General features: G+C 36.3%; 1 protein-coding gene across 2 annotated transcripts in view; it reads left to right on the forward strand.

Moving 5' to 3' along the window:
• Positions 1-8,687: 8,687 nt before the first annotated feature.
• The window catches only part of ATG10 (autophagy related 10), a 176,949-nt gene continuing 166,843 nt past the window's right edge, over positions 8,688-18,793 (forward strand). Inside the window, exon 1 of one of the 2 annotated variants that reach the window (XM_016210345.2) lies at positions 8,688-9,038. In XM_016210345.2, coding sequence (XP_016065831.1) covers positions 8,898-9,038 — 141 coding nt within the window. In that variant the 5' untranslated portion in view covers positions 8,688-8,897. The remainder of the gene's footprint in view (positions 9,039-18,793) is intronic. The other variant, XM_016210338.2, reaches the window with a different exon arrangement.

Consider the following 18,793-nt stretch of genomic DNA (forward strand, 5'->3'; position numbering starts at 1 on the left):
ATACTATGAAAAGTTGTGCAATTGTTCAAGATGGACCACAACTAGGTTCTGAGCTTCTTGATGGTCAGAGGAAAGAATCCAAAATACTACTTCCTCGGTTAAAACACAGCTTCCTTGGAAGTAAATATTTAGTGAGTGAAATGTAGGTTGTGATAGCAGATTTCAAAGATAGGCTAAGAAACCCTAGGGTTAAATTTTCTGGACTTTGTTAAGCCCCAGTGTTTTACAAAGGGGACTTAATTGGCATTTCTATGGGACCATCTTATACCTTGTAAGATGCTTATTGTACCTCATTCCTGAACACCAACAGGCAATGGCAATAAAAACTACAGCCCTTTGTGTTTGAGATAACCCAGTGTGATCTCATTTATTTCCAGACATGCCCTTTGAAACTGGTCCCCCCTGATGCTGGGGACCATTGAACCTTACCTGCTCATGCTTTACCAGCCTATGCTCCATCTACTGCCGCTTTTTTTTTGTTTGTTTTTTTCAAACTTAGTACACTCTTTTCAGGCCTTGTCTTCCAGGAGCTCTTCCATCTTTTGAGCATGCCTTTGTTTGTCTCCACTTTGTAGGCCCTTACTCAAATTTCAAAATTCAGTTCTTTAGGAATGGAACTCAAATCTTCCAGACTCCATGTTTTGGAGCCTTCTCTGATTTTACCAGGAAAACTTTCATACTCCTTCCTGTAAGGACACACATGGGGGAGGGGGGACTTTTGTCCCTTGTCCAATCTGACCGGTTTGCCAGGTGGGCTCCTCCCATTTTATGGTCACCGTCTTAGTTACTACTGTGCATGCCTCGTAGTAGAGGCATCTGCCTTTGAGCCATCTTGACTTCTGCTGGGCATGCGCCAAGCAGAGACCTTTCCTTTTTATTGTTTTTATTCCTCTCCCACGAATGACCCATCATGACCCTTTCTGCCCACTTTGAGGATTAGGTCCCGTTGCAGCATTGCCCCCGGGGCGCCTATGAATGCTGCAGCTTCCTGGTGAAGCAGGCTCGGGTCCCATTCATTTCTCCAGCCGATTAGGCTTCCTAATATCTGATCCCCTTTGCTCCCTTCCTTTATCAATGTCCAGCTCCTGTGCTAGCACTCACCCTCCCGTCTGTTGCCTCTACTGCAGAATTTGTCTCTACTGTTATTACATGCTCGAGTTCCCTTTCAGCTTTTCCTTCTCCAGCTTCCTTTCTAATCTCAGCTCTTGCTCCCCACCCTCACCTCTTGCTTCTGGAATATGGGTTTTTCGTTTTTCTTTTCAATTGGGAACATAAAGTAGGTAATTTCTAAGTTTTTCTCCTGATTCCCAGGGTAAGCCCACTTCAGAAGCAAACTTTCCCTCTTCCTCTTTAGCACAGTGCTTGTCTTTCTTACAGTGCAGGAGCTTCTTGTAGGCCCAGTGCTGTTATTGATGTTTTTGGTTTTCTTATCTTGACAGAAGGGGGAGGTGTATAGGGAGGGTGTTGACTTGGTCAGAGTGTGCAAGCTCCCTGTATCCCCCTCACTACACCCAGAGGCCTCGGTGTTGGATTGGAGAGCAGGTTGGGGAACAACCCAATATGTGAAGGATAGATCTTTTCTGTACTCAAGAGAGGTCCTTGCTTTCCTCTTGCTTTATCTTTTGCTCTTGTGTTTATAATGAGGGGAATATTTTGGTGTGATTTGAAATAATTTATAGTTTTTTGAGATTTTTGGGGAAGGGGTAGAGGTGAAACCATTCTGAGGCTCATCCTGTGCCCACAGCTCCGTATAAATGACTTTATATCACAGTATGCAATGCCCCACTTGGCTTCACTTTTCACTTCTGGCCATAAACATTATATTATTTGGAGACAACTGCCTTGAAAGAGAATTATCAATGGGTATTGGAAACCAGTAGGGGGAGGGGGCAGCTCGGGTTCTTTTTTTGAAGGAAATATAGAATGGGGGACAGTGAGATGTCCTCTTACCCTCTTCCTAACTGGAGCTCTGGCTGCAGAGGTCATAGCAAACTCAGTGACCAATAACGATCCTTTAATTCCAGTCTAGATACAATGTTGTATCTCGTTTAAACTTTGACTTGGGATATGTGTTTCAGTGGGAAGGCAAGAAGGGAACACTGAGCCTTTTCAGCTGCTGTCATGACTGAACAGACATCCTCTCTTTTGCTGCTATTCTATTTATTAGATTACCTGGGCCATGCTTGCTGTGCCCTACTTAGGCCTTTCACTAGCCCCATCAAAAAGATCTATTTTTTGTCTCAGTTTTCTAGCACTATTCCTCCTCCTAAGTATTTCTGGTATAATTATAAATGCTTATTTGGGGCCTTCAAAATCAGGTAATCCTTCTGGTCTGGGCCGAGGATTCCACATTTAAATTTGTAACCTGGGTGCTTCTTTGCTCTCTAAAATTTGAGGACCATTGCCCAAGGACCCCGCTAGGTAAGTGATTAACTAATTAAATGAATTCAAGCCAAATTCTCATAAAGGTAATGGGTTGAGTTTACCTTCCAGGTAGTAATTGTGTGCTTTGTTAGGAAAGAGTCTAAATCTAAACTTATAATAATGTAAAATTGTTGCAGGGAGGGACAAGTATAGATGAAGTGGCTTACTTATATTAGTTAAAAATGATCTTTAATGTTTAAAAGTATGCATAGTATGTTCTGTGATAATCACATTTTTACAAATGATCCTAAGTTCTGGGAAAATTTAGTTATATTTCTTGAAGTGTTTTAGTCTCATTATGACTCTGATACACATTGATTTATAGATTCATCAAAAGAAATGTCTCTGACCAAAAAAAAAGTATCAGTTCTCCACACATTAGATTAAAAAATCACATAAAAAATGTGGAGCATGGTAGTGAAAAAAATTGTTTTTAATTAAAAAGGATCATTTGAACAATGATTATACACTGTGTTAGAATTCACTGGGGCTGCGTTTCTGAAAAAGTATATTTAATAGCAGCAGAATAAGCTTCTTCACACTGTCTTGTCTTAGGGCTAACAAGTAGTTTAGAAAGACTGTTTTCAGTTGGTGGGGAAAAAAATTATTCTACCTTTCCAATTTGTAGCCTCTGCTGAAGTAGTTAAAGAAAGGTTTTGATTGTTTGAGCTTAAAAAAAAATCAAGGAGTTGTTCAGCAAGACTGAGACTCAAGCAAAATAGATGTGTTAACAACTCATACTTTATGACAGGAAACAGCTCTGACTCATTTCTAACTTTTACTTATAAGAAGAAATGGGAGGCTCGTTGTTTAGGATGAGATGAGAATTAGAATTTGCCTTTTTACTGAGAGTTCACCCTTGCCCTGTTGTCACCTCTAGTCTAAATTTAAGATGGCTTAAGTGTGAAAACGTGGACAGTTCACATCTAAGGTTTTTCATTTGCAAATTAAGGATGATTTTTGACATCATTGCTTAATAAGCTGAAGTTGTGGTTATTTCCATTTTGACCATAATTTCAGCCATCTCATAATTGGAAGTTTTAAGATTCTAATTTCTGCCTCTACTAGTCTATGAACTTGGTAGGGGACCAGAGAGTACTCAACTTGAAAAGTACATATAAAAATGTTGATTGTATTTTATTTTTATTTATATATTATTTATTTATTTTTTATAATTTTTTTTTTTAATTGATTTTTTGAGGAAGGGAGAGAGAGAGAGACATCGATGTGAAAGAGAAACATCCATCAGTTGCCTCCTGCATGCACTCTGGGGATCGAACCGACAACCCTTTAGTGCATGGGGCAACACTCAACCAACTGAGCCACACTGACCAGGGGGCCAGGGCTTTACTTTTATTTTTAATGAGGTGAAATATTCTTACTTGTACAAAGAGACAATAATTATTCAATAATATTTCATTATGGCACATTACAATGGTTTGAATTGAGATGGATGTCATTTTAATATAGTATAGTTCCTAATTTTGTAATCAAGCCATAAGTGTTTGTATTATTGTATGTAACGTCCTTCAGCAAAGTCTAGTCCTTAGATAATTTTAAAAGTATTCAACCAAATATTAATTAGTGCTTTGATGTTTACTCATCTTGCTAGTGGCACAGTGCTGTTAATTAAATAAACTATGGCTATTGAGTGAAATTTTATGTTTCAACTAACATTTTGAATAGTTCAGTAAACCTCAAGTAACTGGAGGGCTTAGGGAATGGACTGTTTTTACTTAGTTCAATTTTGTTATTAAGTGATGGTTTGTTTGAAATTTATAAAATATTCCAAGATATATTAGTATTCTTTATGAATTAAATTCAGTTTTTCTTTGATTGAATATCTTTCAATATATGTCAGGGTCATCATATAGTTGGAAAAGCTATTTCTCTGACTGTACAATTTCATTTTTTCTATTCCAGTTCTGTAACCTTTCACTCAGTGATTGAATGTATTCTGTTATCATCTGTGTAATATTGATTTGCAATCAATATTTTCAGCCCGGATTTTTTTTTTCTTTTTTCTGAGTTCCAGATCCATGTCAAAATGCCTGTTAGATATCATCACTTGAGTATTCCACAGACATTTATTTATTTAGGTGAAATCTTTTCTTTAAAATTTTATTTTTCAATTACAGTTGACATTCGATATTATTTTATTTTAGTTTCAGGTGTACCGCATGGTGGTTAGACAATTATATAATTTCCAAAGTGATCCCCCTGATAATTGAAGTACTGACCTGTCACCATACATAGTTTTTGCAATATTATTGACTATATTGCTTATGCTGACCTTTATATCCCATGACTATTCCGTAACTACCAATTTGTACTTCTTGATCCCTTCAGCTTTTTTATCTATCCCCCAACACCCCTCCCCTCTGGCAACCATCAGTTTGTTTACTGTATCTACGAGTTTGTTTCTATTTTGTTTGTTCACTTATTTTGTTCTTTAGATTCCACAAATAAGTGAAATCATATAGTATTTGTCTTTCTCTTCTGCTTATTTCACTTAGCATACCCTCTAGGTCCTTCAGTGTTGTTGTAAATGGTAAGATTTTATTCTTTTTCTTTTACAGCCAAGCAATATTCCATTGTATAAACGTACTGATACTTTTTTATCCACTCATCTATTGCTAGCCACTTGGGTTGCTTTCATATCTTGGCTATTGTAAATAATGCTGCAATTAACTTAGGGGTGCATATATTCTTTCAAATTAGTGTTTTGGGTTTCTTTGGGTATATACCCAGAAGTGGAATATCTGGGTCATAAGGTAGTTTCATTTTTTATTTTTGAGGAACTTCCATACTGTTTTCCATAGTGGCTGCACCAATCTGCATTCCCATCAACAGTACACAAGAGTTCCCTTTTCTCCACACCCTCTACAGCACTTATTGTTTGTTGATTTATTGGTGATAGCCATTCTGACAGGTGTGAGGTGATACCTCATTGTGGTTTTAATTTGCGTTTTTCTGATGATTAGTGATGTTGAGTATCTTTTCATATGTCCATCGGCCATCTGTATGTCCTCTTTGGAAAAGTGTCTTTTCAGGTCCTCTGCCCACTTTTTAGTTGTTTTTTGTTTTTTGTTTTTTGGTGTTGAGTAGTATGAGCTCTCTATAAGTTTTGGATATTAACCCCTTATCAGATGTATCATTGGTGAATATTTTCTCCCATTCTGTAGGTTGTCTTCTTGTTTTGTTGATGGTTTCCTTTGCTGTGCAAAACCTTTTTAGTTTGATGTAGTCCATGTGTTTATTTTTTCTCCTGTGACCCCTGCGCAAGGAGATATTCATCCTCAAATGGCTTTCCTTCCATTGCAAGGGGCAAGGTGTCCATTGTATTGTTCAAATCCATCTCCTGTGCTGTTGACCACATCTCCTCTCAAACCCTTTGATATTGCTTCATCAGTCACTTTCTGTCTTCTCTATTTTCACCTTTTTACCCCTCTCTTTACTCAGCTTAAACATATATATATAGATTTTTTTTTTCCTTGGGAAAAACAAAATTCTCTTTCAAGCCTGTGCACTGCTTCTGTCACCAATTTGTATGTATTTTTCAACCAAGCATTTTGAAAAAGTAGTCTACAAAGCTTTCACTCTGTCCCTTTAGTTTTCTCCTTAGCCCACCACAACCTGTCTTCTCTCTACCGCTGCTGAAACTGCCCATTGCTTGCTTCATTGCCAGGTTCTGTGGATACTTCAGTCCCTTTATTAATGGGCTTCTCTTCTGTTTTGACATTGCTGATTATTTGTTAGCTATTCTCTATTTCCTTGAGACCTTCATCCCTGGGTTCTATGGCACTGCCCTTGCCAGGATCTCCTCCTAATGCCTGACTATTCTCTAGCTCTTTTGTTGGTTCCTTTTCTATAGGTTCCTGAAATGCTGGTGTTCTGAAGGTTTCTTTCTCAACCCACTGCTCTTCTCACTATGCATTAAGGTTCCTAACTTTTTGGACCTTAAACAACCTGTTGAAAATTATAGAATCTTTCTTTGCCAAAATATAGTTAGAGCACATACATACAAAATTTAATGTAAACTTTCATGGTCTTCCAAAAGCCATGTTAAGAATCTGCTATATTCATTCAAGCCCGGTGATAGTTATCCTTATGGCTTCATTTGCCTCTTTTGTACAGATGACTTCCAAATCTCTTAAATTGATCTTGGCCTCTCACCATAACTTAAGATGCATATTCTTCCTGCATTCTTTCATTACCTTGGTTCAGATCCTTATAACCTTTCACCGAGACCACTGCAACAGCTTCTAACTCTTCTCCCTGCCTTCAGGCTTGTGTCCCTTAGATCATCCTCCACAAAGTCTCCAATGATTTATTACTCTGACCTTTTCAGCTCTAAGGTCTGATTCTGTATTTTCTATGGAAATAGTCCAGACTCTTGCATGACACACATCCTCCCATACCATCCTTCCTTTGTGAGGGATCCTTGTACCTACTATAATCTGTGCATGTCTTCGTTACTGTATAGACTTTAAATAGAAGTTCTCTTTTTCAGTGCTATCAGAATTGAAAGTTGAGCAGTTAATTGAAGAAATTGATTAAAGGTAAAGTTATCAAAAAACAATACATGCAAAAAATGTTATGGATAAGCAAGAAATTAGATATAAAGGAAAATGCTAAGGAGCATTTAAGTTATCTTCTGCTTAAGGTTTATATTCTACAGAAGAGTAGAATTTACAAACTTCTGTAAAAATTCATTTATGCCAATGTTAGATTTTTCTTTATTCTGATGAATCTTTTACTAAATTAAAAAAAGAATAGTACTTTTATGTTAAAAATACATGCATACTTAAAACATTTTATTTCAACTTAAAGCATATAAAGACATTCATTTGCATTTTTTTTCATATATGTCCAAGGCATTTCTTTCCATATGGGTACTTGATTGGAATTCATTGTTCATTCTTGATTAAACTGAACCCAGAATGCATCCTCTAGCTTTTTGTTTGAAATGAAAGTTTACGTTTAAGTGAAAGAACTTAAGCCACTTGTGCAGCAATCTGAGTGCAGCTTTGTATGAGCGCAGTCATAGCTTTGTATGATCCTTGCCCCACCACCAATTTTCAGTTGCATTGTCCATATCTAGTTCAATAGTAGTTTGCTTTTCTAACGGAGACTTATTTTATAAAGTCTTTCCAAGGCATAAAATCTTAGAAGTAATAGTTGTCTGTGTTTTTAAATTACATTTTATTGGTTTGGTTAGTGTAGCATTTCATTAAAGTATACTTATAATACAAGAATGTGGTTTATGAACACACCCTCACTGAGGGGAGTAGAGGTTGCTTTATGATCAGAATGCTGTAGATATTAGTCATTTTATAGAGGGAATGGATATTTGCTTATTAACATGGCAAAGTTGGTTGAATGGAGGTTAGTTAAGAGAGTTTCTACTGTAATTATTTTTATTGCTTATCTCCCTTTATTACAATATGAGTTCATATAAGGCAAGGACTATATATATTTTTCATTTTTGTATATCTAACTTTTACCTATGCACAGTGAATATTATATTATATTATTATAATATATTATATTTATTATATTATTATATTAGTAAATATTATATTTGTTGGATGAACAAATTCTTATATAGGTCATATAAATGTGAATACTCAGAAAGAACACTGGACTAGGACTCAACTAGTATAGACAGATCATTGGCCCTGGAGCCCAACTGAGGTTTGAATCCTTTCTCATTTATATTCTTGAGCAGATTACATTGTCTTTTTCATTTGCCGAATGGGGAAACAATAAGTTTTGGACTGCGTGGGGATTAAGTGGGAATATGCAGTGTCTAGCATAATACTTGACAAAGTAAGCAGTCAACAAGTACCAGTTGTCCTGACAATGCCTGTCACTAATGAGAATGAGGGAATTCTCTTGTTCTATCTTTCCTCGTCGAGACACTTGAACGACATAATCTGTGAATTTTCCTCCAGTTCTAAAATACTCTTTCTAGAAACAATGTTTTATTTTTTGTACAGATTTATATAACAAATACATGGGTAGTCCTTGATTTGTCGCATTTATGGAGCACAGTAAAGTAGGCAAACTCATTTCTTCATCATAACATTACACCTTGAAAAACAAATATTTTCAGATTTTAGACATTTGTTAGTTGAATTCTCTAATAAAGTGTGAAGAACAGCTTAGCTTTACTAATCACTGTCATACTATCTACATAAAGTTAAAGTAGGAGGTAGAAAAGGAAGTTTGGAGGAGGTTGGAAGCATTAGCTTAGAAAAAGTGAGATAAAATAAACTTTGAAACTAAATTTATGGATATGTGCCTCCTGATTAAAAAATGGAGATAGGATGAGAAAGATGGAAACAAAAAGTGTGTTTTTGGAATAGCTCTGAGCTTGTTTTCCATTTTATATTCCAAATTTTGCTTTGTTTAAAGAAATAAGTGAATTAGCAGAATTCCTTTCAATATTCATTCTATAGCTGATACTAATGCTTAGTTTTATATTGCAGTTATTATTTGGTATGGAAGAAGATGAATTTTTTGAAGAAAAAACATTCCAGCATTATTGTGCAGAATTCATCAAACATTCACAGCAGATAGGTGATGGTTGGGAATGGAGAACTTCAAAGGTAAGAACAGATCATTTTATTTTCTATTTTGATGGAGTTGTCTTTCTTTTATTTTTTTCCCCCAAGTAAACCCTTAGTAATTAAAACTAATGTATGAAAGCTAGCTTGATTTAGTAAAAGGCTTAAATTGAAGAATGTTTTAAAACAGATGTCCCTTTCATTACTTCAACTATAGGTACTCATTATAATTAGGCTAATGAAGTATTATCTAGAAAAGTCTTTAGGTGACTTGCTTTAATTTAATAGATAAGAATGCTTAGCATATTAATTATCTGAATATAAACAGATGCTTCTGTGAAGCTTCTAACCATTTGTTTACACTACTCATTTTCTTAGGAAGCTATCTTTGTCCAGAGAGTGAAAAGATAACCCTGAAACGAAACCACAAACAATCACAAATTCTGAAATATTGGGGACTGTGTTAATTAGGATTTTTTTTTGTTTTGTTAGTTTTTTCCTTTTCCTTTATTGACAAAATTGGGAATTTTTTCATAGTGTAAACACATTTTGAAACATTCTTTCTTTTTGTTCTATTCAATAATAATGAAAAATGGCTCATTTATTCTCACACATGTATTTAGTAAGGTTCTCTGGCAAAAACTTTTAGAGTTCCTTGAAGTCCCTTTCATAGAGAGTGAGTTTTCTCTACTTGCCATCGTATTTGATTCCTGAAAAAGTGATGAATCTTGATTCTCTGCTGATTGGCTCTGTTTCCTGTCTGCACTTTGAGACTCATGAACAGCTCTGAGCTGATTCCTGGGATTGAGAACTAGGCCAGGGAAATGCATGTCTTGATCGGGTCTAGAGTGTCGCTGGGGAGAGAAGCTATCATTTCTTCTTGGGTCATATGTCAGCTAGGCTTGGACGGGGTGGCTCATGGATGGTTCAGAGGTGTGGTAGAGTCCAGCTCCACTATCTCAGTTAGGGACAGACTGGACGGTCTATACACCCCTAGGGCATCTCCTGCTCCAGGATGATGACTTTACTGGCAGTTTTTACTGATTTTTTTTCTTATTTTATAATTTTGTTTTCTATTGTGTTTGCATTTTTATTTATATTATTTCTTCTATGATTATTATTAATATATGAAAGAACTGCTAATTTTTGTATATTAATTTGGTAACTATTCAATCACTGATTTTTCCTTTTAGTTTTCATAATATTTCAGTGATTTCCCTATAATCTTCTAGGTAGAGTGAGGTCATCTGCAAATACAGAGGTTTCTGTTGCCGTATTTGTAATATTTCTATTATTTTATGAATTGATTAGAAAAAATGTTATGTAATAGCGATAAATGTTCTGTTTGCCTTCATCCTGATCTTAATATTAATACTTCTGATATATAATAATTAAACACAATCATTGGTAGTTTATTCATTGAACGGGTGAAAATTTATGACCCTTTTTGACCTGTAATAAATTTGTGTGGCTACTCCTTGGGAACTTACCCTTTTTGATTTTTAAAAAAAAACACTTTTCTTTTATCTTAACCTGGAGGCTGAATGATATAGATTCCTGTTACCATTTCTGTGACCTAGCAGAATGAGGGAGAAGGTTAGGGAGGGAGCTGGAACTAGACTGCTTTTGTGTTTGTGTATGTGTTGGGGGTGGAGGTGAGGCACTGGGGAAGATCTCCAGGAGGGAAATTTTATCTGCCAGAAGTTTCTTCACTAAATTTGTTGAAACTAGTTCCCCATGAACCAGTTTCCAGGATTTGTTTATATTCTTGTTCTGGCCTCTGCTTCAGGGAAGGGTATGGCTAAGTCTAACTTTTTGTTTGCTGATACTGTCTGCAGAGTTAGGAGTTTCCTACCCTTTGGGGTGAGAATTGCACCTTTAATTAAGGATAGCCCTTTTTAATATGGGGGTGAGCCCATAGATAGTACCAAAACAAAACAAAACAAAACAAAACAAAACAAAACAAAACAAAACAAAACAAAACAAAACAGAACACTGTTGAGAGAAAAACTATAGCCTTAGGGCAAGGCCTGTAAACTCAAATCTCTGCAGAGACCAGGTGTGGTAATGTAAATGGATAAAGCTGCCAGGGACACAACAGTGTAGACACTGAGTCCTGTGGTCTGTGGCTGACCAGAGTGCTTGGCCTGTTGCAAGGTTGGAAACCTGGGCCCAAGGGTTACCAGATCTTCCAAGAAAAGAAAAAAGGATTTGGGGGGAGAACTCTCTAAAATTTTAAACGTTGGCAAGTAATTAAAAAAGACATTTTTAAAACACAGAGAGGACCAAACCCAGTATGCCAGTAATGCATAATAATGGGGGCTGTGTGTGGTCAGTTGATGACGTCTGGAATTGTGTCTACTTGGTGTGACTGTAGTTTCTCACCCAGCCCTGCCTCAGTGCCCACTGTTGATCTGAGTTAGAAAAGGGGGCTTCAGGCAAACAGATTCCTTCCTTCTAAATTTGGGATATTAGTATTTTTGCTAAGTAATTCCAGGAGTCCTGACCACTTTTATGAAGGAAATTGTACACCAGTCACTTGGGTGTTTCCCTCAAACCTTCCATCTCTATTAATATGTCAGTCTTTTTGTGGGACTGTTTGGAGACAAACTTAAACTGCTGTTTTACTTTTTAGGCTCTAGAAACTTACTTTTATTAAAAAAATATTGTATTGAAATACGATTAGAAAACAGTAAACTGCACACATTTAAAGTGTATAATTGGTAAGTTTTGACATATGTATAGACCTGTGAACCTTCAACACAATCAAGAAAGTGAGTATATCCATCACCCCCAAAAGGTTCCTTAAACAATTTTGTAATACGTCCCTTTGCCCCTTCCTGCCCCTGAAAGTTGTTTTTAAAAAGATTCTTGTTTATCTGAATATGTAGAGGCTCCTTTAAAGAGTACACATATTGTCACTCATACTTTCAGATTTGCTCATAAATCACTTTGGCACCATTCATTTTATTTTTTAATATTGAAAGAATTGCAACAATATTTAGAGAATTGGTATAATTCAACTTTATAGATAAGATGAAACATCATTTTTTTTCCTGCAAAATTGATAAGAAGCGCAGTGTGAATTAATGAAGCATGTAATAATTTTTTAAAAAAATATATATTTATTGATTTCAGAGAGAAGAAGGGAGAGGGAGAGAGGGAGAGAGATATAGAAACATCAATGATGAGAGAGTCATCATTGATCGGTTGCCTCCTGCACGCCCCCAACTGGGGATGGAGCCCGCAACCCGGGCATGTGCCCTGACCGGGAATCTAACTGCAATCTCCTGGATCCTAGGTCGATGCTCAACCACTGAGCCACACCCAGCCAGGCATAATTTAAAAATTTTTAAAAGAAAGCAGTTTCTGAAAGTAGTCAAAACAGTTCTAATTTCTATATATAAAGGTATGCAGAACAGGAAAATTTTTCTAAATCATTATTTTTCAGTGGGGCTGGATGCTGTTGGCGTCTGGCAGGATAATTCTTCTTTTTTCTCTACCCCCAACATTTCCAAACCCTTCAGGTAGGTGGTACACTCTCATTGAGAGCTATTGTTTAACATGATGGTCTGTCTGAAATTAATGATTGTGGTTACGAGCATGGACTTCAGAGTGAGGTAGATCTGGATTCAAATCCCTGCTCTACCATTTACTAGCTGAATATTGGACAAATTACTTAATATGTCAAAACTTCATTTTTTTATCTGTAAGATAAGCATAACAGAAATATCCACCTAGTAAGGTTATTATGCAGATTAAAGGAGATTTGCATTGAAAGAGTTTAGCACAGTTTATGGCATGCAGAAGCCATATATGGTTGTAACTTTGAGCTGGTCATTTGAAGTACTCAGGGTCTTTTATAGAATAGTGCTGTTGATGAAAAGGTAGTTAGGATTTAGAAATCTCAAGTAAAGTCTGTTCAGTACTACATATGCTATACTGGTCTGTATGGTATTATTCTCTAGGGTAAGTAGGGGGAGCAGAAGATGGCGAATAACAGTGAATGCGACTGTTTGAAACATATTAAATATCCTAAAAGCCCATGAGTTTATAATGTTGAGAGAGAGAAAGAGAGAGAGCATAGAAGATGGGAGAGCAGAACAGTCTCCAAACCTCATTGAACATCATTGGGAATATCTAGGACATCAACTCCTTGTTCTGAAAATTGTTGGTGAGAAAGGAAGAAATAAGCATTTTTCCTGTCTTTCCTATATGAACTATATTTCATGGTAACCAAATAGCCTAATTTGAATTAGGATTTTATCAAGTAGAGAGCTAAACAGAGAATTGGGAGTGAATTTCTGTTAGATGATAACATCTTGAATTACACAATCTCATTCTGTTGAGAGATTTCATTTATTTTGGAAGCATCATATTATTAAAGAGTATTAAATAACACACACACGCATGCACGCACGCACACAGGTCCTTCAGGAAGGGTGGGCATCTTGCTTGCTCAGGATGTTTGAGCATAGTCTCTGACCAATCACTGACCACAAAGCTGTGCATAAATGAAGAATCAGAAGAAAACCAAACCAACCCCAAAGCTATGCATAGATGTAATGCTGAGAGAAAGAAGCCAGACTGAAAAGAGTACAACTTTTTTAGCCTTGAGCTGTGTATGCATAGCTGAGGAGCCTGAACTGTATTCTGAAATAATGGAGAACCACTGAAGGATTTTAACCAGGGTTCAATGGATTGGAATTGCATTTTATAAGATCACTTTGGCAGGGTGAAAGGCAGGTTGGCAGAAGGCAAGATGTGAGACAGAAAGCAGAAATAATGGCCTGAACCAAGACAGTGGCAATGGGAAAAGAGGGCAGAGGACGCAGAGGTAAGCCAATTTGAGGGATTTTTAAAGGTGAAATAAACTGATAGAATGATCCATTAGGTCTAAGTATTGAAGAGACAGGAGTAAAAAGCCTTCAGGTTTATGGCCTGAGCTAGGAGGATGGTGGAGTCATCTACTACAATAAAGAATTCAACTAATAGGTTGAAAGATGATGAGCTCAGTTTTGGTCATGTGGAGTTGGAGGTCAACAGAAATCTGATCTGTGAGATTGCTTATGTAATTAAATGTTGTGTAAAATCTATTGTTTAGAAAAAGATACGGAGTATATGGAAATATGGGACTGTAGCAGTCCGAAGTCCTGGGTTCTTGCTCCAGTCCTAGCTCAAAGTTGGAGAAGTCAATTGTTACCTTGTTGCCTAAGTTTATTCATTTGCTCTAGTTATCTTGAACAGAATGAAGAAAATACAGCTGCCCTGTATATACTTATATGAGTGTCATGAGCATAAAAAGATGCTGTAAAACAGGAACACATGTGATTGCTGCTAGAGCACACAATTTGTTCTAGAAATCGTAACTACTACAATATGACCAAAACGAAGCCATAAATATTGAAAAAGAAAACATATTTTCATTATGTCAGATGACATGGAAAGCACCAAAGAATTATTTTAAAAAGTACTAGAAGTACTAAGACAACTAATTTAAATAACGAGTTACAAAATATACCAACATGCCCAGCTAGTGTGGCACAGTGGTTGAGCACTGACCCATGAACCAGGAGATCGTGGTTCAGTTCTCAGTCAGGGCACATGCCTGGGTTGTGGGCTCTGTCCCCAGTAGGGAGTGTGCAGGAGGCAGCCAATCAATGACTCTATCACATCATTGATGTTTCTATCTTTCCCTCTCTCTGAAATCAATGCAAATATATTTTAAAAAAAAAACCCCAAAACAAAAAACAAAATAAAATTTTTAAGTGAATGTCTGTTGTGTTCCTAAAAGAGAAGACAATGTTGTAGATATGTAATTTCCTCCAAATCTATAAATTTAAAAGAACAACCATTGAAATCCCAATTGGGAAATATAGCAACACTTGTTTATCTAATTAAAAGTACCTAAACATGAAAGCCTGCATATTAGGGAAATTCAGCAAAACAACCACAATTGTATTTGGTTAGTGTGATTTGGGTGATTTTTTTTGTTTTTACTAACATTCACAGTCATAATAATGTCTGTAGTTAGAGGTCTTCTCTTAGGCTTTGGAAATAAGCATTTTCTAAATTCAAGCATGAAATTAACCCATAATAGATCAGAACAGATAGGCACATTACCCTAGAGAGAGAGAATGGCTTCCCAGTCTACAAGATTTGACTGTAATCCCATGGCAACCAAAGAGAGACTGGTCAGTTATTAAAAGTTAAAAAAAAAAAAGAGTGAAGGAAACATTGGCAGTGTCCATTACACTATTCAAAGAGTGAGTTTCTTACCCTGCAAATTTTAAACAACTTGGCCTCAATGGTAAGACTACCCCTGCTGCAGAACAAGATGTATGATGCCACTCTTAGATTATGCCATTAAATATTTCATTCATACAACTACTCATGAGAATTTGTACTCATTCTGTGCTCACACTGTTGTGATTTGCCCACCTACAAAACAAAAATGAATCATCATGATGACAGGAGCATTCCAGTTCATTTGACAATTCTATTTACAGTTATTATAAATTAATAATTGGATTATGATATATCTCTCTCTATATATAGATATCTGTAGGTATATATCTATATAGATATATCCTTTGACATTGCTTGATGTGGATCTTTCTTTGAGAGACAGCTCAATTCCAATCTCTCTGAACCTGAGGGTCAGATCCTGGGCTTGATAAACTCACCCGTGGAAAGAACTTCCTATATGGCTTTTTGAAATACAGCCTGCCAACCTGTCCAGTGAATCCAAACATTACTGTTAGGCAGGAATGTGCTTTTAATTGGTAAAAGTATAAATTACTATCATTATTTAAATTTTACTATATAAATTTATAAAGTATTATACTTTTCCTTTCTCTGATACTCTTGATAATTTTTGAAAATGGCATTAAAATATTTAATTCACAAGTGAAACAACCTGTTCTTCTTGCAATGATTACTTAAGATTTGCATATGCTTAAGTGACAAATCATAACACAATAAATTATGAATGAAAAATCCAGTGTAACTGACTGATTCAGTGTTTATTATAAAAACACAGCATGCTGCTCTAAGTGCGTTTTTCTCCTAATCTCCAAAGATAAACTAAAAAAAAAAAAAATCTACTTTAGTCTAATCAAGAAACTATATGAATACAATATATTTAATCTTTATCTGGTGGCATTGGGGCCAGAAATGATACCTCATTAACTCATAGTAGATGGCTTAAACACATAGAGAATTACAAAAAAACTAATAGCAGCGACATGCTCACAACCTCTCTAAAAAGGACTATTAATACAGGGATATGTAAAATTTTTTTAAAAATAAGCTAAAGGAAAAAGAATAAAAGTTAAGAAAAAATTAAATATTTCAAACCAACAAATATATTTGTTACTCACATAAAGCACCATTATACTTAAGAAACCTGTGGGAAATGTCTATTTCTTTTAGTAAACCTTAAAATTGTCACTAATAAGCATATTATGTACATGGAAATAAAAAAATTTAAGTAGAAATTTGATATTTTGCTTTTGAAATAAAAATCATTACTTCCAATAACTCAATGTATAATCACTGCCAAAGTGAATGGGCAAAGTAATGTAACTGTATTTAACATATTAATTCCATTATTTACTCTCAATTCCATTATGTACATTCTAAGTTCAGGCTTCTAGTCTGCCCTGCCTTCTTCCTGCCATGTCCTCTGTGTGTGTGTTCAGCCCCCCATCAGCCCAGGACATGAAGACAGTATGTTTTCCCCAAAGCATGTGGGTAGAAGGCAGCCAGGGTTATTTGCAGGGTTCTAGCCTCTCTGTGGACTCTCACTTCCAGGATTTCCCTATTACCTTTCTGGTTTTATTGCTGGTCTGCTGCTCAGCCCAACAGAGGTGGCTTCCTCAAACTTGCTACTGGCAGTGCTGCTGGACAGCATTTTTTCACCTTGGGCTCCAGATCAATTGAGCCTCTCTGGTCATGAAGTTGTCCCAGCCTGTAGTCCAGGGAGAGCCCCCACCCTGACCACTGGAGAGGGATGGCAATGGCCCCAGTCAGGAGAGCCACAGACTCCTACTGTTCTTACCCGAATTTCAGCAGTGTTTCATGAATAAGTGCTTCTTAATATGCTATTTGACTTTGGTAGATTGCCAGATCCCTGAAGTGGTTGTTTTTTGGAGAGGAAGATTTGAAGTCCTCCATATTGAGGCCACATGGTGATTTTAATTTGCATTTTCCTGAAAACTAGTTCATTTTTATACCTTTTAATATGTTTATTAGTTAGTCGGAAGCTTTATTTGTGATTTGTATGGTTAAGTCTTTTGCCCATAATCACTACATAATTTTAAGATTAAATTTAAGTATCACGCCCTTCAGATAGGCAACACTGACCCCAAATTTGGTTTAGGTGCTCCTCTGTATGTCTGTAAAATTGACTGCACAAGTCTATATAGTGACTGTCGGTATACTTGCCTGATTCTCCACAGCAGTCTGAAAGCTTCTTGACTGCAGGAACTTTTGTTTCTATATCCTTACTTCTACCTTGGTGCTTAACATAGTAAGCCCTCTATATGCATTTGCTTAATTGAATTAAAAAAATATAAACTTCAAGGAGTTCTGCCAGGTTTTTTATTTGTGTAAATACATTTTATTGTATTTCATTTCATTGTATAATAGATTGTTTGAAATAGGAGGGTCATTGACTAGTGTTTAAAAACCCATTTGTTTTAGAAGAATTTTCATTAAATAGTAAAATTCCTTCTTAGTGGAATGAGCCATTGAGTCCAATATTATTGTGTAATGCCATCAGTAACCTCTATGTTCATTGCTGGTAACTCTTTAATCTTTTAGTAGTAATTGACAGGATTGACCCTTCTTTTCTCCTTGCTATACTTCCTTCATTTGGTCCCCTAACTCTCTTGGTTGATCTCCTGTATTACTCTTCACTCCTTTTCAGTCTCTTTCGCTGTTTTATTTTTTCCCCCACAACCTCATGTATTAGTGCCCAGGCTGTCTTATGTCTTATTCTCTTCTCTAACTGTGCTCAGGACTGTGGTGTCATTTAAATTCCATCAAATGCCAATTACTCCCAATTGTATATTCCCTACCCAGACTTCTCTCTTGAATTCCAGATTCATAAGGTCAAGTTCTTATTTGACATTTCTACTTTGATGTCCCCACTTAGATCCTAAAGTCAACAAATCCAAAGTTAAACTCCTAACCTCCCCCTTCCCAAAGTTGCTCACCCAACTCCATCCAAATTAACCTTCTCCTCTTAATAGATGGCAGTTCCATTTTCCAGTTGTTCTAGTACTGGAGTTATTCCTCCACCTTATAATATCCAGAATCATACCATTTCTCATCACTCCCTTGCTACCACTCTGGTACACACCACCATCAACTCTTACTTCAGCTTCAGTTTCCCTCTCTTTCATTCACAACTGACCAGGCACACTGACTTCTTGCTGTTCTTCAGATATACCAGACAGACACTCTTGCCTGAGGGCTTCTGAAGTGGCTGGCCTCTCTGCGGTCTAGAATACTCTTCTTGATATAACTAACTCCCTTTGTCCTCCACACATCCCTCATGTGTCTGCTCATTTGTCACCTTATTGAGGTCTTCCTGATCACCCTATTCAATAGTTCAAACAACCTGGTCCCTCTACCTCCTAGACTCATTCCTGACACTTCTGATTCCCCTAATCCAGCTATACATTTTATGTTTCTCATACTACTATTCACCTCTAAGATGCTCTGCAATTTACTTATTATGTTTATTTCTTAATTTTTTTTTCCTGCTCAATCTGTAAGGATAATATATA

The sequence above is a fragment of the Miniopterus natalensis genome, chromosome 3, assembly GCF_054644295.1.
Source record: "Miniopterus natalensis isolate mMinNat1 chromosome 3, mMinNat1.hap1, whole genome shotgun sequence".
In the NCBI taxonomy this organism is placed as follows: domain Eukaryota; kingdom Metazoa; phylum Chordata; class Mammalia; order Chiroptera; family Miniopteridae; genus Miniopterus; species Miniopterus natalensis.